General features: G+C 41.5%; 1 protein-coding gene across 1 annotated transcript; it reads right to left on the bottom strand.

Annotated features, from left to right (window-relative positions):
* Positions 1-7: 7 nt before the first annotated feature.
* On the bottom strand, positions 8-18,845 carry ZC3H15 (zinc finger CCCH-type containing 15). Its single transcript, XM_006114811.3, has 10 exons — positions 18,613-18,845; positions 15,361-15,462; positions 9,477-9,588; positions 6,739-6,891; positions 5,260-5,351; positions 3,646-3,828; positions 2,177-2,323; positions 1,927-2,028; positions 1,534-1,660; positions 8-782 (listed from the first exon to the last, which is right to left on the bottom strand). Exons 1-10 carry the CDS (start codon positions 18,688-18,690, stop codon positions 595-597), a joined length of 1,284 nt encoding a protein of 427 aa, XP_006114873.1. The 5' UTR covers positions 18,691-18,845; the 3' UTR covers positions 8-594.
* Positions 18,846-20,224: the final 1,379 nt, after the last annotated feature.

Below are 20,224 nucleotides of genomic sequence, written 5' to 3'. Positions count from 1 at the left end.
AACATAATGATTTTAAAGTTGACAGTCTTTATTTACAACCTTGTTGGCAAAAGGTGGAGGGAAAGTTTAAAACATTTTAAACAGAGGGCACCACAGCTGACGCTGTATCAATTCACGAATCTGCATCTTTAGCATCCAGTTGAAGAATTAAAGCATATCAATACTTGCAGGAGCATGAACTTCTGAATCTGTATCACTTTCATTTAGAGTACATTGCTCAAATATTTTAGGCAGTTTCTATATCAACTCAATTTACTTATTAAAAGGTGAAGGAAGTTCACTTTGACAGTATACTGTACCTGGAAATAATAAATCCACTTAAACTCAATTCCTACTTTTAGTTGAAAATTACACCTCATTTTCTGTGATGACAGCTCTCAATTTAATTAACAGCTACACTGAATATCTTACTATGAGGTGTAGTCAAGACTGGAGTAATGGAAACTGAAGAAAGTACTTCTGGTTTTTGATGCCCTCCAGAATCAGTTGGGAAAAGTCATAAACATCCTGTTTAAGAATTCTAGATGAAAAAAATGATGTTGTCAGTTTTCACTTTGTAAGGAAATTTTCAATTTTCTTATTGGATTTGTTTGTTCATTCCTCTAAATCGAGAGTGTTTAATTCTTCTTCTAGATCATCCAAGTCCTCTCCAGTAAAAAGATTTTCATCAACAGGAACTGCATCTATTACTCCATTTTCCTGTTCTTCTACCTCGTTTTCTTCTAAGTCACTTTGCTCCCCATTTTCCATCCCACCTCCTGAAGCTTCACTTAATTTGTTATCTGAAAATAAAAACATTTTTTATAATGTCTATTAAATTCTTACAGTCAGTCAATCTCTCAATATCAACAAGGCCCCATGCTTGAAAAACATACACACTTATGTTTTGATGCAAAAATACTGCCATGGGGCCATATTCTATTAAGACATATATTGTAGGAATGGGCTTTTCACAGTTGCAAATGAACAAAGAAGTGCATGAATACAAAAGCTTTTTATAACTTCTGTCCTTGCCAACTGGTTCACACTACTGAATTATGACTAATATTCAATGCTGTACTGAACTCCAGAAAGGTCCAACCAGGATCAGGCTTTTATATGGCTGATGCTGTACAAATATATAGTATGATGCAGTACTAGGTTAGCTAACATGTTTAAGGTGAACTTAGTTTTTTGGAGTCATCACTCATTCACTTACTAAATCAGGAGAGTGAGAAGAAAGATTTTTCCTTTCCCAGTTTCAAGATGTAATTTTAAATGATTTTTAGTGATACAGTAGAAATGATTGTAAATATTAAGTAGGAAGTCACAAAACACAGGACTGGTTACAGCAATTGCCTTCCCCTCTACTAGAAAACACAAGTATCCTGTATTTGCAGAACACAATATGAGAAGCACATTAAGCTATAACCACTATAAAAATCTAACAAGAATTTCTTCAGAGTCTCTACTTGAGTATTTGGAAAGACCTTTAACACTGAAGTAATGTGCTGTTATCTGTTAACTTAGTTATGCCTACAAAAGCGAACTTACCATCTTTTTCCACTGAAGTGTATGTGCTGAATCGCTCAAGACTAGCCACAGTAATACCAGTTTCATCTACATCCTTTGGGACATACAAGTTCAAGTCTACATCATTTACCCTCACAAAATCTTCAACCTGAAAAAATAAGTTATTTTCTTTGCATTAATAACTGGTTTCCTGTAACTGATTTGTTAATTTTACTTTTTATATCAACTTTTCTTACTGCACCTTTTATTTTTTTCGGCATAAGCAAAACTAAACTAAAAAGGGGACCTACCATTTAAGTATTAGCCAAGCTTCTTTTTATGGAAGCTTAATTGTGATCAAATTTGAGAAGTATCTAAACCAAAAAGTTATTCACCAAATTTGAAATGTTACCAACAACAAACTTGCTTCTTTACCTCATCTTCACTTGTTCCTTGACTATAATGTGTGTCATCTGCTTCTTCATCATCTGCATCAACCAACTCAGGTCGGAACTCAAATACTTCACGTCCACTGATCTAGCCATGGAGAAGCAAATAAGAGATGTTCAAACAACACTGAATATGAAGGAAAACACACACAGATCTTAATTTCAGGCCAGCTACCTCACTATAAAGTGTATTATACTCTTTCCACTTACAAGTAATAGTATTTGCATAAACATACCACCAGTGCTTTGCCAGCTTTAAAATCAGCTTTCCTCCGTTCCATATCCTGCTCAGCCTTGTCAATCTTTTCTTGTCTTTTTCTTTTCTTCCATGCAAGAAAAGACTCTAGGGTGATTTTGGTAATGTTTGGTCCTAAGGCAGCACGCTGAACAACAAAGATATTAGCTTTAATCAATCTTTGTGAACACAATTATCTACAAAACAATAAGGCAAGTTTTTGTTCACAAATTAAGAAACTTTCTCTTAAAATCATTCTTTCCTAATATTTTTCTAATACTGTGTAGTCCTGTGGCACCTTAGAGATTATACATTAGTATCATGAGCTTTCGTGGGCAAAACCCATTTCATCAAATGGTGAGCTGGAGAGGAAGATTTTTCTATATATGAGACAGAGAATGAGATTTTTCTTTTGACTTATTAATAATAAACATGGATTCATACAGTCAAATTTGAGATTGTTTGAATTAGGGATGTAAAATCCTGTTTAAAGAGTTAACTGGTTTAACGTAATGTTTAACCAGTTAACCGCGTACCTGGGGTCTCACCACTGGGGGTCCCAGCCAGGCTTGAGCACCCCCTTTCATACCCCCACACAGCCCACGAAGCTGCTTCAGCCCAGCTGGGCCAAACCTGCTGTACCGTGGGACTGATCCAGCCGGGCCAGGCCTACTGCAGTGCAGCAGGTAAGGAGCAGCCCCTGCTTGTGGTGCGGAGAGCCTGACCAGCTTGGAGAGTCTCTGGAGCTGTGGGCCCAGCTGGGATGGAGCAGCCATCCATCAGTGTTGGGTGAGGGGCTGCTTCAGCCTGACGGGACCACGTGGTTAACTTGGTACCTCCCACATTTAAATTGTGAAAGCAAGGCTACATTCATATCTAAGCGTATTTATTCTACTACTACTACTATAGATCATCATTTTACAAACTGGATGGTTACATGCACCTCTAAAACATCAATAGCATGAACTAAAAATGTCCATTTCAACTGCAGCACTTGCCCTGGCTTTAGAAGGGATATTATTTAAAAATTCTCAGGTTCCTTTTAAAAGGTAAGCAAAAACATGGCTATGTTTTTTCTGGTCTCAGCCTTTTAAACTCTCTGATTTTGCCTGCCACCTAAGGAAAACACACACACACAATCTTCAATAGTGCCTATTATTTTCAGAAGCTGCATTTCAGAATTACAAGTAAAAATTTGACCTAAAACACTGCTGCCCTCTAGAGGTAAATATTCAGTTAAACTTTACTTTTCATTCTTATGTGGTGACTAAATTGGAGAAAAAGAAAGGCTTGCTTATTTTCAAGAATTACTGAGTATATTTCACTCCAAGTGGATACAAACATGAGCAAGTACCATTTTACGCTGTTGCTAGAAATGTGCTTTGAACCTGTATTTTTCCAGAATACTTTGCTAAAAATAATAAACCATGTTATATTCAGGTTTGATTGAGTAAGTTAGCTATTCCTTACCTCTCTTTCTATCAGATCTTCTAAAGAAACTTCATCTTCCTTTTCCTCCTTCTTTTTGTCTTTTTTTAGTACAAAGCCAGGAGGTAGAGCATGGCGGTACATACAGTTGTCTCCTCCACCAGGACAAACCCAAAACCAGCCATATTTGTTGTTTTCGATAGCATCAAGAAAATACTTGCAAACCTGTATTGAACAAGAGTGGCTGTTATCCCTGAATCCTGCTTTCTTCTCCCCAGCAATGCACACTGATAAAGTGAGTTTGTCACATTAACTCAGGAATAGTACTAAAACAATGATCAGTAATTCACAGCTAGTCCTATTCTGTTTTAATGGTAGCTTAGAAATGTAAGACAGAAAAAGAAATAGCTTTGAACATATTTTGACTAAAGAACAACGCACAAAGGTCAAAAGAGTAAAACCAATTAACCTATTTAAATTAAAAAAAACCAAAAAACTACATTTGAAGTTTTCAGTAGTGTTTTCTGTTAAGGTTACCCAAATCTGGCTCAAAGGACTGATGATTGTATGTATAGTGGTATACATCCAATGTCTTTGTGTGAAATGAGTTGATGGTCTTTTTTTTTCCCTTCACTGAGAGGTAGCCTCCCCCCCCTTTTTTAAAAGGCTTTTTTAAAAAAAATTAGCAGTCTCAAACCATCAAGAATGTAATGAATATGGAAACTGTAGTGTTCTATCCTTTCAACTTTAGAGGTTTTCCTTTCCAGGTCAAGGTTTTAAGCATGCTGAAGGGACAGCATGCATTCTTGCTACAGTCCTACACTCATCTGTAGACAGAACATTTCCGTTGCCAGGGCTGTCATCAATCTGGCAACTTTAACAAGCAATTTATTAATTTAACTGTAGATCCCCAGCTGTTCTTTCACATTTCATTTCCAAAGGTGTCATGGGTAATGGTTATTGTGAAACTATCAATGCAACCATCATTTTCTTATATTTTTAGCTTGTATGGAAAACAATGTGGAATTAAGAGTAGAAAACACAAAAGTATTAAAGATTTAAACAGATGCTAGATGAGGCAAAATATAAGTTAATGTCACAATCTAAAACTGCTCATAGTTTTAGAGCTCAAAATTAGTGAGTTTTTCACCTTAATTACAGAAAATATGAAGCTGTGTGCACTGATAGGGCACTCGCAATAGAAAATGTCTTTGTTTCTGTCTGTAAAACTATTAGCATCTTAGATTCACAATAAAAAAGATAAGATGTGTTAGAGAATCGGTCACATAAGTAATTCAATTGGCATATGGAACTATGAACACATACATCTTGAATGTGGGGTCGTCAAATTACATCTAACAGTGTACACTGATTACTATTCATAATGTTTATAAAGTCATTTCTACCTTAGAAAGATGCTTCTAATACCCAAATCTGCACATACAAGATGTGTGTGTTTATATAAAGAGATCCTTGCTTATTTCAGATATACCGTATAAAATAATGCAAGTCAACCTTTACCTTAAAAAAAGCCTTTAAAATATTCAAATAAAGATTTCACGATATGCTAGGAGGAAAATCCAATACCTTTCCAAATTTAATTCTCTCTAATGATAGTTAATATCTACTGCAACTCAATTCAAGAAAAGGACATACTATTTGAGTTTTGGGTTTTTTCTTTTCCGCCTCACCATGCTTCTTGTTCACCACCTCTTCAAGCTTTTTCTCGTCCCAATTATCCATTGTATCTAAATATAAATAGTAAAAAAAAAAAAAAAAAAAAAGTTGGTTGCACTTACATCTCAACCTCTCAAACAAACAGCTTTGGATTCTGCAGTTAACTGCAGTAAAAGAAAAGCAATACTGTCAGCTTTAGACTCTTAATTATGATTTTGCTAGAAATAGGATTTTCAAAGCCTCCTGTGCGTTTAAGTATTTTAAAACCTTTGCTTTGAGAACATTTTGAAAAATGTACACCTCCTCCTTCACAAACTCATCTGTTTCCAAAAAAAGATAGAATCTGAGATTCTACAACTGCGTTAACTGGACTGGAGAAAAGAAGAAGAAAATAAGGAACAGTAGATGGGATGGTGCCCAGGAAGAATATAGGGGGAAGGAAGTTCAAATGAACACACGAGCAGAAGAGAAGATGACACATAAGTTAAGGCACAAAGTTCTTTATCATCCTGGGTGATACAAAAAGCAGCCAATAAAGAAGAGATGTTGGGAAGGGTTGGAACAGTAACAAAAGCAATGAAACCATATGTATGATCCTGGTGTACCACTTCAATGTGTCAAAAGGTTAAAACATTACCCAGCAGGAGTGGCATAAAACATTGTGTAAGTGCATGACAACCACAAAAGGAAATTGACCCATCTTTGTTTAGCTCTCTAATCCAGGCTGAGCAAAAGTCCAAAGCCAAAGAATGCTTTATTTTCAACTGATTTGTGCTATTGAGAGATGAAATCACAAAGAGAATCTTCTCAAGCCTCCTAAATTTAAAATACTGTCATCCACATTATACTACTCCTAGTACCATATGTGCAAAAACCATGAGTTGCACTTCATTTGCTTTTTTCTAAAGCCTGGGTATCTTAAGAAGCAATTGGAAACTAAGAGAAGATATCAATTCTATATAACTTGCCACCAGTTTTTTCATTCATGAGTGGAATAAATTTTGTTATATGCACCAAGGCATATGCTAACATGCACCAACCTGTGGGTGCTCAGCTAATCAGCTGGGCAGCACCTCAATCTCTCCTGGGTGGTCGCTCAAGCACTCAGTTTACAGGGAACATGGTTTGCCACCTCTATATTGTAAATACTCCACACATCAGAGTTTAAGGATTGCTGCCCTATAGCACACTGTCTTTATTATAATGATGCATCAAAATAGGGAGTAGGAAAAATTCTCATGCAGATATGAAGTGATTTTTCTTTTTTATGTCAGCATGATATTAATTTTATTACCAACCACCTAGAAGCCCCAGCCATAGGCCAGAAACTGATTATGCTAGGTGTTGTATAAATGCAGAACAAGACAACTATCCCTGCTCAAAAGAGCTCATGAACTTATTATGAGAACTTTGGCATCAGTAAATTATGTTGGCAGTTATTTCCCAATAGGAACATACCTTTTTCAAGCTCTTCATCTCTTGCATCAATGTAAACACTTCGTTTTTCACACTTTCTCTCCAAAGATAAATCATGAGAAAACTTGCACTTATCTCCTTTAGTGCACTGTCCTTGCTTGAAGAAAGCACAAACTACTGATTTGGGATCTGCACCTATGTCATAAGAAATTTAGTATTTTAGTACTGTTCCCAGTGTTGTCTTCAAGTCGTCATTGTCAAGTCGAAGTCACTACAGTTCAAGTCCCTAAAGTCACTTGAGTCAAGTCCCAAGTCGAGTCTCAAGTCTTAATTTAAAAAATGTCAAGTCACTTTTGTACAAGGCATCAATATGGGCATTTTTGGACAATTTTTTCACCAAGTCGATTTAACAAAATTAGCAAGTCTCAAGTCACAAACAATGAACCCGAGTCGAATCTCAAGTCAAGTTACCTAGGTGACTTAAGTCAGACTTGAATCAACAACTCTGACTGTTCTCAGGCAAAACACTAAGTCACATTTAAAATTATTTACCATTTTTTCAAAGATCATTAACACCAAGCAGCAGAGCATGGAAATTCAAAGTTAAATTTCAAAAATTGGAAGTTATTCAGAGTACAATTACCATCACTAGCTTCCAGTGGGGCTGACTGCCTCGCTGGCCTCTAGGCAAGGTGAAGGGGAAAGATCATGCTCTGCGCCACTGGAAAAGGCCACTGAGAAGGGGCAGAGATGCAACTAGCCTCCACCAGGCAGCCTTGAATGCTGCCCTGAATGTGTGGGGCTCTGGCCACGGCTGTTGCCACAGTAGCAGCGGCTGGGAGCCCCAGGCCCTTTTGAATCACAAAGCCCTGGGATAACTGCCCTTTTTGCCCTCCCCTTCCCCAACAGCAGGCCTGCTAACTTCTCTCAGTCTGCCTCACTACCAAGCTTCCGTCTTATACGTCCAGAATGCTTCATACCTATTTTGCTGCAGAGTTTGTGGTAAATGTCCAATTTTAAAAGCATTTTGATATCCAAAATATATGGCATCAATGTGTGGCATAATTAACTGATGATCAACTGATTTAATCAAATATCTTGTACTTAATTCCTATACTGATCCATAAGGAATGATATTTTCAGTGGCAACCAGTTAGTTCCAGTGTACACAGTTAATGGAAATGTCAAAATATTTTCACAAACACTGAACCGCTGCTATAGGACATATTACTATAGCAACGAAAAAGGCTCGCCAAGCGACGGCAAGCCTTGCTCGCCAGCCACGCGGTTCGGCACGCTGCACACGTGCAGACTGCGCTGCGTGGCTGTGCCGGCTTGTAATCTACTTGCCACGAGCGAGTAGATTACAGTAATTGTCAAGCCCTGGCAATGAAACTGTTAGGATTTAGTCTTGATGAGGAAGTGATATTTATGGTTAGGGTAAGATACTGAGGGTCAGGCAAAAAACAAAACAAAACAAAACAAAACGAGTTTGAATTGATTTGGCCAGTGATCTGGTACGACACCTAAAGACTAGCTTAAACTACATAGGTTCTGCTGATTGTTATTTTGGCACAGTACAGCTCTACTGCCCAATTTCCCAAGTCCTGATGCATTATATACAGACAAAGTTCTCCCTGACGGTATATTACAGTAAAACTCCAGTGGTCCGGCATCCAATGGCAGCCGGACAATTGGAGCTGCTCTGTCCCTGGCTTCCCCAATTCAGCTGCTGCTGAAACTGACCAGCGGCTGACTCCGGGAAGCCCGGAGCAGAGCAGCTGGGGTGCTCTGCCCCGTGCTTCCCGGAGACAGCCGCTGGTCAGTTTCAGCTGCGGCTGACTTGGGGAAGTCTGGTGCAGAGCAGATGGGGTGCTGCCGGGTTGGTCCCGCAGCGCTGAGGGGTGCATCTCCCCCACTCCACTCCAGACCCCTCATAGATCCCCCTTCCGATAATCCAGCATATCTGATAATCCGGCACCCCCTGGGTCCTAAAGGTGCCGTATTATCCAAAGTTTATTGTACTACCTTCTCCACAAAGTTGGATGTGCAAACAGAAGCACTCCTGTTGGCATAGGTGTGTGTGTATACTAGGGTTTGGCTGTCATAGCTATGTCACCTACATAGTGTGATTTTTCTTACACCTTTGCCCAACACAGCTATGCTGAGAAAAAGCTGTATCTTTACTACAAAGGTACGTCAAGACATAAGAAACCATGACTCTTTAAAATGGGGATCACGCGAATTTAACATACTTATATAATCAAACGGTTACACCTTTACAAAGAAAGGGACACTATTGAACATTAAGGAGTAGCAAACAGAACAGAAACTATGTGCAAGTCCCCTAGAGTAAGCCAGTTCTCTGCAGCCTCTGGCACAAGGGAGAGTTTTGGAGAAGGGCAAGTGACTAGAGTGCACTGTACTCTAACAATCTGCAGGGCAGAGAACTGTACTTGGTAAAAACTCAATGTAGCAAAGAATTTGCTCCTGCATCCTGCCAAAGTTAATGAAGAAATCTCCACTGAAATCAATGCAGATTTCTGTACTTAGATCAATGACATTGTGACCTCACAATGGTTGGCATTAGAACGTCACAATTATAACCCTTCATTTGAGTTATATTTGTTCACAGAGCAGAATTATTAAAATAAAAAAGTTAGAACTGCTTGCTTATAGATAGGAACAGTGAACTGACATTTTAAACACTTTTTTTTGCAAACTATGTAAAGTACCAACTGAATTAGCTACAAACTAAAACATTATACTCCTTTGTTTACCTTTACTAATTTTTTGCGCAGCAACTACAGGTTTGAAAAGTTCATTTAGTTCCTGTAATTCCTTCTTCTTATCATCTTTCTTGAATTTCTTGTCACCTTCAGCTTGAGAAGCCTATAATACCAGATTTAAATATCTTTTACCAATCACTTCAAAACATATTACTCAAAGAGAAACAAACAAAGATACATTAGCATGCCATATGAATTATATATTATACTGAGTGACAGTCCAACTTTGGAGGTGTCAGCATTATTCTGTTCCTAATATTTCCTTGTATTAGTGTACCACTAATGGACCCTGGCCATTAATACATTTCAAACTGAAGGGAAGAAAGAAGTAATAGTCAACAATTTCCTAGGGCATAGATAAACTTGATATTTAATTGAAGGACCTCTCCTGCTTTTTTCCACACGTAAGCAATAGGAAATAAATGTCATTGCTGGCACAGGATAGCTATCTTCCAACAGGACTCTAGCAAACCCAAACCATCACAGTGGGTAGTAAGTGAATTAAAGACCAAGCGCCAACACTAAAGCCAATTACTCTTGCCCAAGATCTACACAGGAAGAGACTCTCCTATTACATCTTAAAATGCACATTCTTTCCTTTTATGTGCATCAGCAGTAACCTGCCAGAAAGTCTTTTGCAAGTTCTTATTCACTGCATCACCTAGTCAAATTTGTATTTTATTGTGTGCAGTTCTTCAGCGTTACAGCATTCAGTTAATAAATGATGGTGTATAAGGCTGGAAAACTTACTCTCATTTGAACTGTGTGGGGAAAAGAGAATAAATCAAGTAAAAAAGGGAAAAACTATTTTTATAACTACAAAGTAGGGATGTTAGATACTGTTTAATTTAATAATCGTGTAACTGCACTAAATTTTAGCAGTTACACAATTATTTAATGGTTCCGGAAGGTGGGGCCAGCAGTCAATGTACTCTCGGCCAAACTCCCTGGGAGCCCCATACCACCCCGCACTATTACCTCTGCATTAAAAGCCGGCTTCCAGTGTTTACTGGCTCCCACCACACTGCTGCTTCTCCATCAGAGGCAAAAGGGCGGGGGTGGGTGGGCGGGCAGGTGGAGGAACTGGTGACCCTGGGGAGTTGGCTTAAAAGCTAGCTCCCATCTCCCCCAGCTTTGCTGCCTCTGATGGTGGGGGGGAGGAAAGGGAGGAGTATCGCTGTTTAAACAATTAAGCCTGGGCTTATTGGTTAATCGTTTAAATGACAATACAACAACATCTCTACTACACAGGAGACACTATAAACCTGCCTTCCCCTTCCAGTACTTCAAAAATTAAGCCCCCTCATCCTAAGTCACTGTTACTTAAACTGGTAGGAAAAAACCTACCCCCAAATACCTGAACTATTACAGAAGAATAAAGACGAGGCAAAAAGAACAGGTACAATTAATTAGTTTTAGTACATGTGACTCCCCTCCCAAAATTGTTAATGGGACTATATGCCTAATTATTTAAAGATATAATTATGACATCATTAGTAATAATAAATATTGTATAGTGACTAAAGGCCCAGTCAGAGCTGAAGACAATGGTAAATACTCATTTGAAAAAACACATTCTCTCTCTTTTTCAGTATAAGGTCATCCAGGATCTGCAATGTTTGGATTATACAGGAAACCTTCACCATTCACAGTGGATGCATTCCCGCATCCACTGAGAATGGCAGAATTAGCAAACACTGCGAGCCTCAGGTCCCAGTGAGTTCCCCATGGCTCCCAGCTCCTGCTGCCTCCAAGATGGGACAGGAGACTTGCAAATACATAGAACGACTAATAGCAATTCCATGAATCCCAAGGGTCTCCTGTAATTTGATGCAATGCAGAATTAAAAGCAGGCTCTTCTCTTCCCTAAATAAGGCAAGAGATATCAAAGTTTAAAAATAGTTAAAAGGTAAAGTGATTCTAGGCTAACACTCAACCTAAAAAAGACACCATATTATCTTTACAATTTTGATTTCTAATGACATTCCAACTAGAAAAGCTTACTTCAATCCCACTTTGCATCAGATGGATTTACCAGCATTTCCACTTTTGTCAACTATAGTGAGCAGCCCCCCAATCCAGCCAGAGCAGGCACACCTCACTTGTGGTCCGGCCAGCCGGTTGGAGTAGCTCCCCCAACCTGTCCGCAAGGCTCCAGCCCTCCATGGTTAACCACTGAAACATACTGTTTAATCGGCTGGCTTTTTTTTTAAAATGTGTATTTATCTCTCTAAACAAAAATTTTAATGATTTACTCTGAAATTACACACACTTAGAGTACCTTTGATACACCTGTAGCGTTAGAGCTGAAGTAATTTCTTAGCTCAACAGCACTTCCATTTGAACTTCAAGGCATGCCTGTCCTTGACTCTTGTGGGTTATTCACAGAGGTATGGGCTTGGAAGATACATCACTGTATTAGGATTCAATGTTGAAAGTTTTCTTCCTGGACTTTTAGGTTTCCTGGCTGTTTGGGGAGAAAAGTTTCAACATCTAATCCTAACACAATGATGCACCTTGCAAGTCTGTAAAACATACAAGGATGTACTTTACCCAGTTTCCATGTTTTGTTGAGAGAAATTTTTCTTTATCAATAAGCAGTACCTACTTCTGCTATTGCTCAAAAAGCAGCAACTGAACAAAATCACCAATAGTCAGGAATTTTGCAATTGCTAATTAGTTGTGAGCAGCAGTGAGACTGACATGAACCATGTAAATTACAGTCAGCAGCTTTTTGGGAAAACAAGATGCAACAGAGGCAGATAATAGGGTTATGCTCCATAGGTGGGCTGTCCAGGTATTTGTCAATGTGGAAGTCCTGTCTTCAAAAAAGTCAGGCAAGCTGGAAGATTTTGATTGGAAGTTGCGTTGAAGTTGACACCTCTGAGGAATCCATAATTTCCAGCAGAAAAGTGCCAGGAAATTTCAAACTAAGGATGTTAACTGATGTTTAATCAGCTAATTGAGTAGTCGATGGAATTTCAATCAACTACTCGATTGGTCAATGGGGGGGGAGGGGCAAGGAGAGTACAGAGTGACAGTGGGGTTAACTCCTGGCCCTGGAAGCTAATCCTGTTACAGCTCTGTCTTTTAAACGTAGTAAGAGCCAGATGGCTCTTACTACACTTAAATGGCAGAGCCACAGCAGGGCCCAGGCGTTAGCCAGGATTCAGCTGTCCTAGCTCATGCCCGTCCCCTGCTGGGCTGCTCTTTGCCTCCCTTACCCCACCGCAGAGACGGTGCTGGGGGGAACCGGCTTTTAAGATGGCTCCCTCCAGCACTGGCTCTCCCGCTTGCTGCCTCTGATAGAGGCATAATGAGTCAGACCAAGGGTCCATCAGTATCCTATCTTCCAACAGTGGCCAATGTCAGATGCCCCAGAGAGGATGATTACCTGTTCTGTTCAAAGTGATCCCTCTCCTGTTACCCATTTCCAGGCTCTGACAAACAGAGGCCTACCCATTCCTACCCATCCTGGCTAATAGCCATTGATAGACCTAACCTCCATCAATCAATCTAGTTCTTTTTTGAATCCCGTTAAAGTCCTGATTTTCACAATATTATCTACCAAGGAGTTCCACAGGTTGACTGTGCACTGTGTGAAGAAAAACTTCCTTTTGGTTATTTTAAACCTGCTACCTATTAATTTCATTTGGTAACCCCTAATTCTAATGTTATGGGAAGTAGTAAATTACTTTTCCTTATGGAGAAAGTGAATATCGATCATGATTTTATAGACCTCTTTCATATATCTTCTTAGTCTTTTCTTTTCTAAGCTGAAAAGTCCAAGTCTTTTTAATCTCTCTTCACGTGGCACCCTTCCAGCCCCTAATTATTTTTGTTGCTCTTTTCTGAACCTTTTCCAATGCCAATATATCTTTTTTGAGATGAGACCACATCTGTATGCAGTATTCGAGATGTGGGCATACCATGGATTTATACAGAGGCAATAAGATATTCTCTGTCTTATTCTCTATCCAGTTTTTAATGATTCTTAACATTGTTTTCTTTTTTGACAGCCGCTGCACACTGAGTGGATGTTTTCAAAGAATTATCCACAATGACTCCAGACTATTTTCCTGAGGTAGGACCATACCTAACAGGTGTTTGTCCAACCTGTTTTTTAAAACCTCCACCTATCTCTTTTGGAAGCCTATTCCAGTGCTTAACTATCCTTACAGTTAGAAAGTTTTTCCTAATATCTAACATATCTCCCATTGCTGGAGATTAAGCCCACTACTTCTTGTCCCGCTTTCAGTTAACAGAGAGAAAAATTGATCAATATCCTCTTTATAATAACTGGTAACTTATTTGAAGTTCCAGAGGAGTAGCCGTGTTGGTCTGTATCTAAACAAAAACTTTAAAAAAATGACGAATGGTCCTATAGCCCCTTAGAGACCAACCAAAAAATACACATAGTATCATGAGCTTTTGTGGATACAACCCACTTCTTCAGATGAATGAAGCAAGGGGTCCAGAGGTACAAATATACAGCAGAAAAAGAGTGGAGAGAGAAAGGGGGGGGGGGAAACCGTATCAAATAAAGTGTCTGTGCTAAATGAGGCTAATAGAGCAGGCTATAACTCCCGATATTTGAAGTTTGATCATTTCTCTTCCCCCCCCCCCAAGACTAAATATAGCCAGATTTAAAAAAAAACAAAAAACAAAAAACTCTTGCTCATAAAAAAACAAAACAAATCCTGTATTAACTTTTATCATTTTTGTTGTTCTCCTCTGAACTCTCCAGTTTGTCAACATTTTTCAAAGTTTGGTGTCCACATCTGGACACAAAATTCCTCACCTGGCTTACAGCAGGACTATTATATGCTTTGTTTAACACACAGCACCTGTGTAAATACATCCCAGGATAATATTAGCCTTCTTCACAATTGCGCCACATTGTGACCCACTATTACTGCCACACATTTACTACTTAACCTCCCATCTGTAGCCAGTATTAGTGCCTAGCCACCGCTGATGCATTAGGACAGATGGACCCCCCTCCAAGTCTAGAGTAAAGGGAAAATACTGCTTTCCTGACTCCTACAGGTAAAAAGGGATCACTAGTTTTACTTTTGTTTATCCTGAGGTGATAATTATTTATCTTCTGGTTTTCACACACTAGTGCAATAATACAATGTTTGGATTAAAAGAATTCCATGGGAATGTTTGCTAATCCTGTTAACACTGGAAAACATTTGAATTATGGAAACATCTTCACGAATTGAAAGCTTCTATAAAAATGTATATAAAAAATTCTAGATTTGAAGCTATATTATCTTTCAATTAGATAAAAATTAACTTAAAAAGAAAATGTCTGGCAATTAAACTGCTATTATTTTTAAAACAAATTTAAAGCAACTGAATAAATTATATTTGTACAGGTTGGACCTCTCTTGTCCAACACCCTCAGGACCTGATGGGTACCGAATGAGGGGATTTGCTGGACCAGGTAAGGTCCCTTCCAACATGGCTTGTGCTAAACTCCTGGCCCCTATTAGGGCTCTGCAGCGGCTGCTGCCAGGACCCACTATCTCCCGGCCAGAAGCAGCAGAACTCTCTGCTGCACCGCCCACCCCTCCATGTCCTCTCCCCCAACATGGGAATCCCAGATGAGTTGTCGCCCCTCCTCCCCTGCCACTCTCCTGCCTCACAGCCTCACCTCCCTCTACCTGGGCTCTGTAGTCCAGGAGCAATCCAGGTCTTGCTGGACCACACATGTTGCTGGACCAGAAAGTCTCAGTTCAGGGAGGTACAAGCTGTACAAACCAAAATACCTTAGGTAAATAATAAATCTTAACTCATCAACATCTTTTTACATGTTTATATGAGGCATTATGAATGATAAGAAATACGTTACAGATTAAGTACTTACCTGTCGTGGATTTTGTTGACCAAATTTAACCTGATGAGTCACAGCCTTGATAAATTTCTGTTGTTTTGCTCCTTTCTTATTCTTTAGACCAAAGGTTTTGTCCTGAATTAGAAGAAATTAGTATAAGCGATGCTTCAGCTATTGGACAGTTTTATGAACGATGAGAGGCAGCAAGGGGGGCAAGGAGGGACAGGAGTTGTCTTAAAAGCTGGTTCCCCCCAGCACTGTCTCTGTGGTGTCGCCTGCCCTCTCCCCCCCAGTCCCCCCAAGCCTGGACCTCTCCTCCTGGTCTCCGGGAGGTTGGGCTGGGCTGAAACCATGGTGCGGCCAGGCCTAGCACTCTCCCGACCGGCCGCTGGGGGGTTGGGTTAAGCTGAAACCACAGCATAGCCACGCCTCGCACAGCCCCCCACCCCACAGCCATGGGGAGCGGGGAGAAGCACTGCATGGCTTGTGGCTTCCGCTCTGCCCCAACCACTGGGGAGGGGAAGGGCCACATGGTTCCCAATGCAGAGCGGCTTTCACTGCTTCCCCCCTTGCCAGGCCCCACACTCTGCCCTGAGCACAAGGGAATGGGGAGGAGGGAGGAAAGGGGAGATGGGAGGGAGGAGTCAGGTGGTATGCAGAGTGACGTGATGATGTCACTATTATCCCACAGGAAAAACATGATATAGATAGATAGATAGATAATCTTCAATTGTTTTGAATATGTACCCAAAATTTTGGAGGGACATCAAAATATCTGTATCATCCCTTCTTGTCTTGCATTCTTTGTAAAGTTATCCTTTCCAATGCTGGAATTCCTCTCCCCAGCCATCCTCACAATTTGACCAATGTATGATACCATAAAAGTAGTATTTCACAAAGTATCATAGTGTATCAGAACCTATTTAAGAACAGCATCTGCTTTCTCTGTATTCAATCCAGAAAGTTGATGAGTGTCATCCATTCCATGGCAAAAAGTATCTGTTCATACCCCTCTGCAATAATTTTCTCCTTATATTTCCAGTTTGTTTACAGAATGCAGATCTGTATCAGTTCCATTCAGTTCCTTTTACACACCTATCTGCAGCAATGTATTTTTCTATGACGGCAATAATTATATTTAAAACCTTTCAAATCTTTGCCTTTGATTTAATTCTACTCATTTAAAGAAGAATATTTTATTGCTAGTCAGTGGAAGAAAAAAAAAAAAAGTCACCCAACGATAACGTCTTGGTTAACACAATTCGGGAAATGCTATAGCAAAAACCACCCATCACAAATAACACAAGACAAGTACATTACATATTGTTTACTTTTTATTAAAGTCAGTAAAAAATAGTTCCTACTCATTCTCACAAAGCTTAACATTAACTATTATTAATAAATAATAATAATAATAATAATAATGACTTAAATTTTCAGCGTACATTTCTAATAACTTATTCCTTTGCAATACATGTATACTTTTAAAAAGAACAAATATAAGATCTTGTCTACCCTACAGAGTTAAGTCAATGTAAACCAGCCTGTTTTAACCTAACTATGTAAGCATCTACACTGACATGTCATTTTCCCTGATGTAAGTTGCCCATGACATCAACTTAGGCCATATCAACACTAGCACTTATGTCGGCAAAACGTTTGTTGTTTGGAGTGTAAAAAAAAAAAAAAAAACCCCTATGCCTCTGAGCATTATGTACACAGTACTATGTCAGCAGGAGATTCTCTTCTGCCAACATAGTCCACACCACTCATTCAGTTGGTTTTATTATATGAATTGGCAGAAGACAACTACACAAACATGCTTGTGCCGCTGTAAGCTTTTAAGTGTAGACACCATGTTACTTACATCATGCTGGCTTTCAGTGCCCCACAATGCCCCAGAAGAAAGTCAGCAGAAGTGCTCCTCTTGAGGGTGCACAAGGCTGACAGAAGGAACATAACGCAGATGTGAAACTAATTACTTGAGTGGATAATTTTGCAATGTAGATGTGCTCTCAGTTAGGAAAAAAAAGATGACTGATTCACAGGTGACATTACTGCCTCATGTTAATGTCCCTTAAATACTCCATTACTTTACATGGACTATCATGTTTGTGATCTTATTTTAAACTTCACTGTTTTTTCAACTATAAAATAAAAGAGTTTTTGTGGACTAGATCTCTCTTATAACTGAGCTCAACAGAACATTATTAATTCAGCAAGATAGTCAGCTAGGTCCCAAATCTTCCTACCTGACCCTTCAGTTTACTTGGATACTTAATTCTCTATTTATGCTCTTTCCTCACTCCCCCAAAAACAGTTCTATTCTCCACATTCCAGAAGATATTCACTTACAAGGAATCCCAGTGACGAATAAGGCTGTATAATGTGACACTTTGTTATTACATTATACACACTGAAATTTCTTAACTTCCAAGAATAGTTTTATGAATTACAAATACTGTTAAATGACCAGAGGGAAGAAAAGGTTACTAGTTAATGATAATCTTTAATTTTTCAGCCTAGATTTGCAAAATAAATATTTACTCATTGGCTGTCACATCAATTGACATTATACCCTGACACAAGAGACCATGGGCCAAGTTTTGCCCTGAGATTACAGTGATTTGATTTGGAATTGCAGATGTACGCCTGAAAGAGTTGAGCCCTGTAACCTTTCTAAGGCCTGTGCTTGAATGTGTCTGTTCAAAAGATCTGAACAGCCCATCTTCAGGGTAAAAATAACCGATTCTGGTCTATCCAATGAAGAGAGCAGTACAAGGCCATAGACAAGCAAAGAGTTAACAGATGTGGCAGGCGACCTGGGAGGGGAAGGGAGACAGAGTCACTTCAGAGGCATCTCCACCCTGGTGCCAGCACCTGCACTTTTGTTTTTAAGTTGGCTGGCTTAATAGCATTTCATAAGGCTGCTTCAGCCGAGGCGGGCGCCGGTAGCTATTTCTACGGCGGGGATGAGAGGAAAGATCACTCTCGGGGGAGAGGGAGTGGTTGGTTCAAGTCACGCCCCCCCCCCAGACGAAGGGGAATTAAGAAGGGCCCTAGACGCACCCCTGGGAGAACGAGGGGAAGGACAAGTGAGGGGGCGATGGGACGGGGTCGGGCCGCGTGACGCGACTACGGGAAGGTGGCAGGGGCTGGACGGGATACGGAGGCGGCGCAGGGACACACCAAAGGCAGACGTCAAGGCCTCTCTGTTTCCCTTCCCGGGTTACGGCTCTGCGCCCCCCACCCCGTCGCGGCTCAGAGCGCCGGGCCGCCCCTCACCTCGATGATCTTCTCCTTTTTTTTCTGGTCCGACTTCTTGCTAGGCCCCGCCACAGGCGGCGGTTTCTTGGGGGGCATCTCGGGGGCCGAGCCCCAGGCCGCGCTCGCTCGGCTCCTCTCAGCGCCGCGGCCGGAAAGCGCGCGAGACCCTGGACAGGCCGCAGCTCGCAGCCAAGCAATGAGAAAAGCAAAGGAAGGATTCGATTTACGACAGGCCGTCAACGACCGCTGCCCCGAGGCGCCCTAGGCACGCAACGCGCGATTGCGCGCGCAAGCCGGGAGGGTGGAAAGGGAAGCGCGTGCGAAGCTATTTCCCACAATCCCCCACGAGCTTTAAAAAAAAATATATATATATATATCTCGGCGATGCCGGTATGACGTGACTGGGGGGAGGCGGGACTGCCCGCTCTCTAGCGCCTTAGGGAAGGTCTGTGGCAGTTGGCGGGGGGTTCCCGTGCCCCACTCTTCCCAGCTAGTGCCGCGGCGGCGCCGGGCAGGGAGCCGCTCGGGGACTCGCCCCTCCCGGCCGGGTCGGGTGCGGCGTGACGGGGACGTGCCTGCCCCGCCTTGGCTGGCTTGTGTCCCTCCTGCCCACGTGGGGGCTTGTCTGCCCGGGACCGGCGTGTGGCGAGAGCGCGGGTGTGTAGCTGCGGCCCGGGAGAGGCCGAAAGCGCCCACCTGAGAGATGGCGCCGGGGGCAGTTTCTTCCTTCTGGAAATCAGACCCTGCCCCAGTAGCGCCACCCTACGGGGGCGGTTCTCGACACATCTGTGGACCGGCTGCCGGGAGGGTTGTGCCGCCGCTGGCAGCGGTGTCCCACAGGAGCGCTCCCTTACCATCCTCTAGCACGTTCCTGTGGGGTAGGAGCTTTCAGCGTTACAGCGGCCCGCACGGGCCTGGTAACACGGCGGCGGGGCAGAGCCGCCAGCGCTGTCCCGGCGTGTGACAACACCCGTCACTTCAGGCGTTTTCCGCACTCAGCTGTCTCCCTGATGCTGCCTTCCTGCGCTAGTCGCTAAAAGTCATTTGCAGCAAATTCCGCTAGCAGGTGATGCGCCTACTGCTCCTCCCAAAAGCCAAGCCAGCTGGTGCAACTGCTTTTGGGAGAAGGGCATATTAAGAAGAGTGGTAGGCTGAGGATCCCACTCGTATTAGGGGGGAGGGGGTTGGATGTACAGAAAATGGGATGGAGACGAGTTGGAAATGAGGGAGGGAGACGAGGCAGGTGAGAGTGGGTCAGAGAAGTTTTGAACAACCCATGGGACAAACTCAGCCCACAGTCATGTGAAGAAGTGGGCTGTGCCCATGAAAGCTCATGATACCATCTACATGGTTTGTTAGTCTATAAAGTGCTACCAGACCATTTGTTGTTTTTTAAGGTAAGCCCACCCAGCTGTTTAAAGCAGCATTTCTCTAGCTGGGAACTGAACCCAGGCCATGATGACGCCAAATCCAGCCCACTGGGGACAGGTTGGAGAGAGACAAGGCAGCAGTGATACATGGATTGGATTGGCTGAGGGGATGAAGGGTGGTATAGTGTTTTAAACGTGAGCAGGGTGCTTAAATTTGATGTAGAGAGGGGAATGGGAGCACAGCCAGGGATTTGGAGAGG

The sequence above is a fragment of the Pelodiscus sinensis genome, chromosome 7, assembly GCF_049634645.1.
Source record: "Pelodiscus sinensis isolate JC-2024 chromosome 7, ASM4963464v1, whole genome shotgun sequence".
NCBI lineage: Eukaryota > Metazoa > Chordata > Testudines > Trionychidae > Pelodiscus > Pelodiscus sinensis.
Note: the sequence above shows the minus strand (reverse complement) of the source record. Positions and strands in the feature narration are given on the sequence as shown.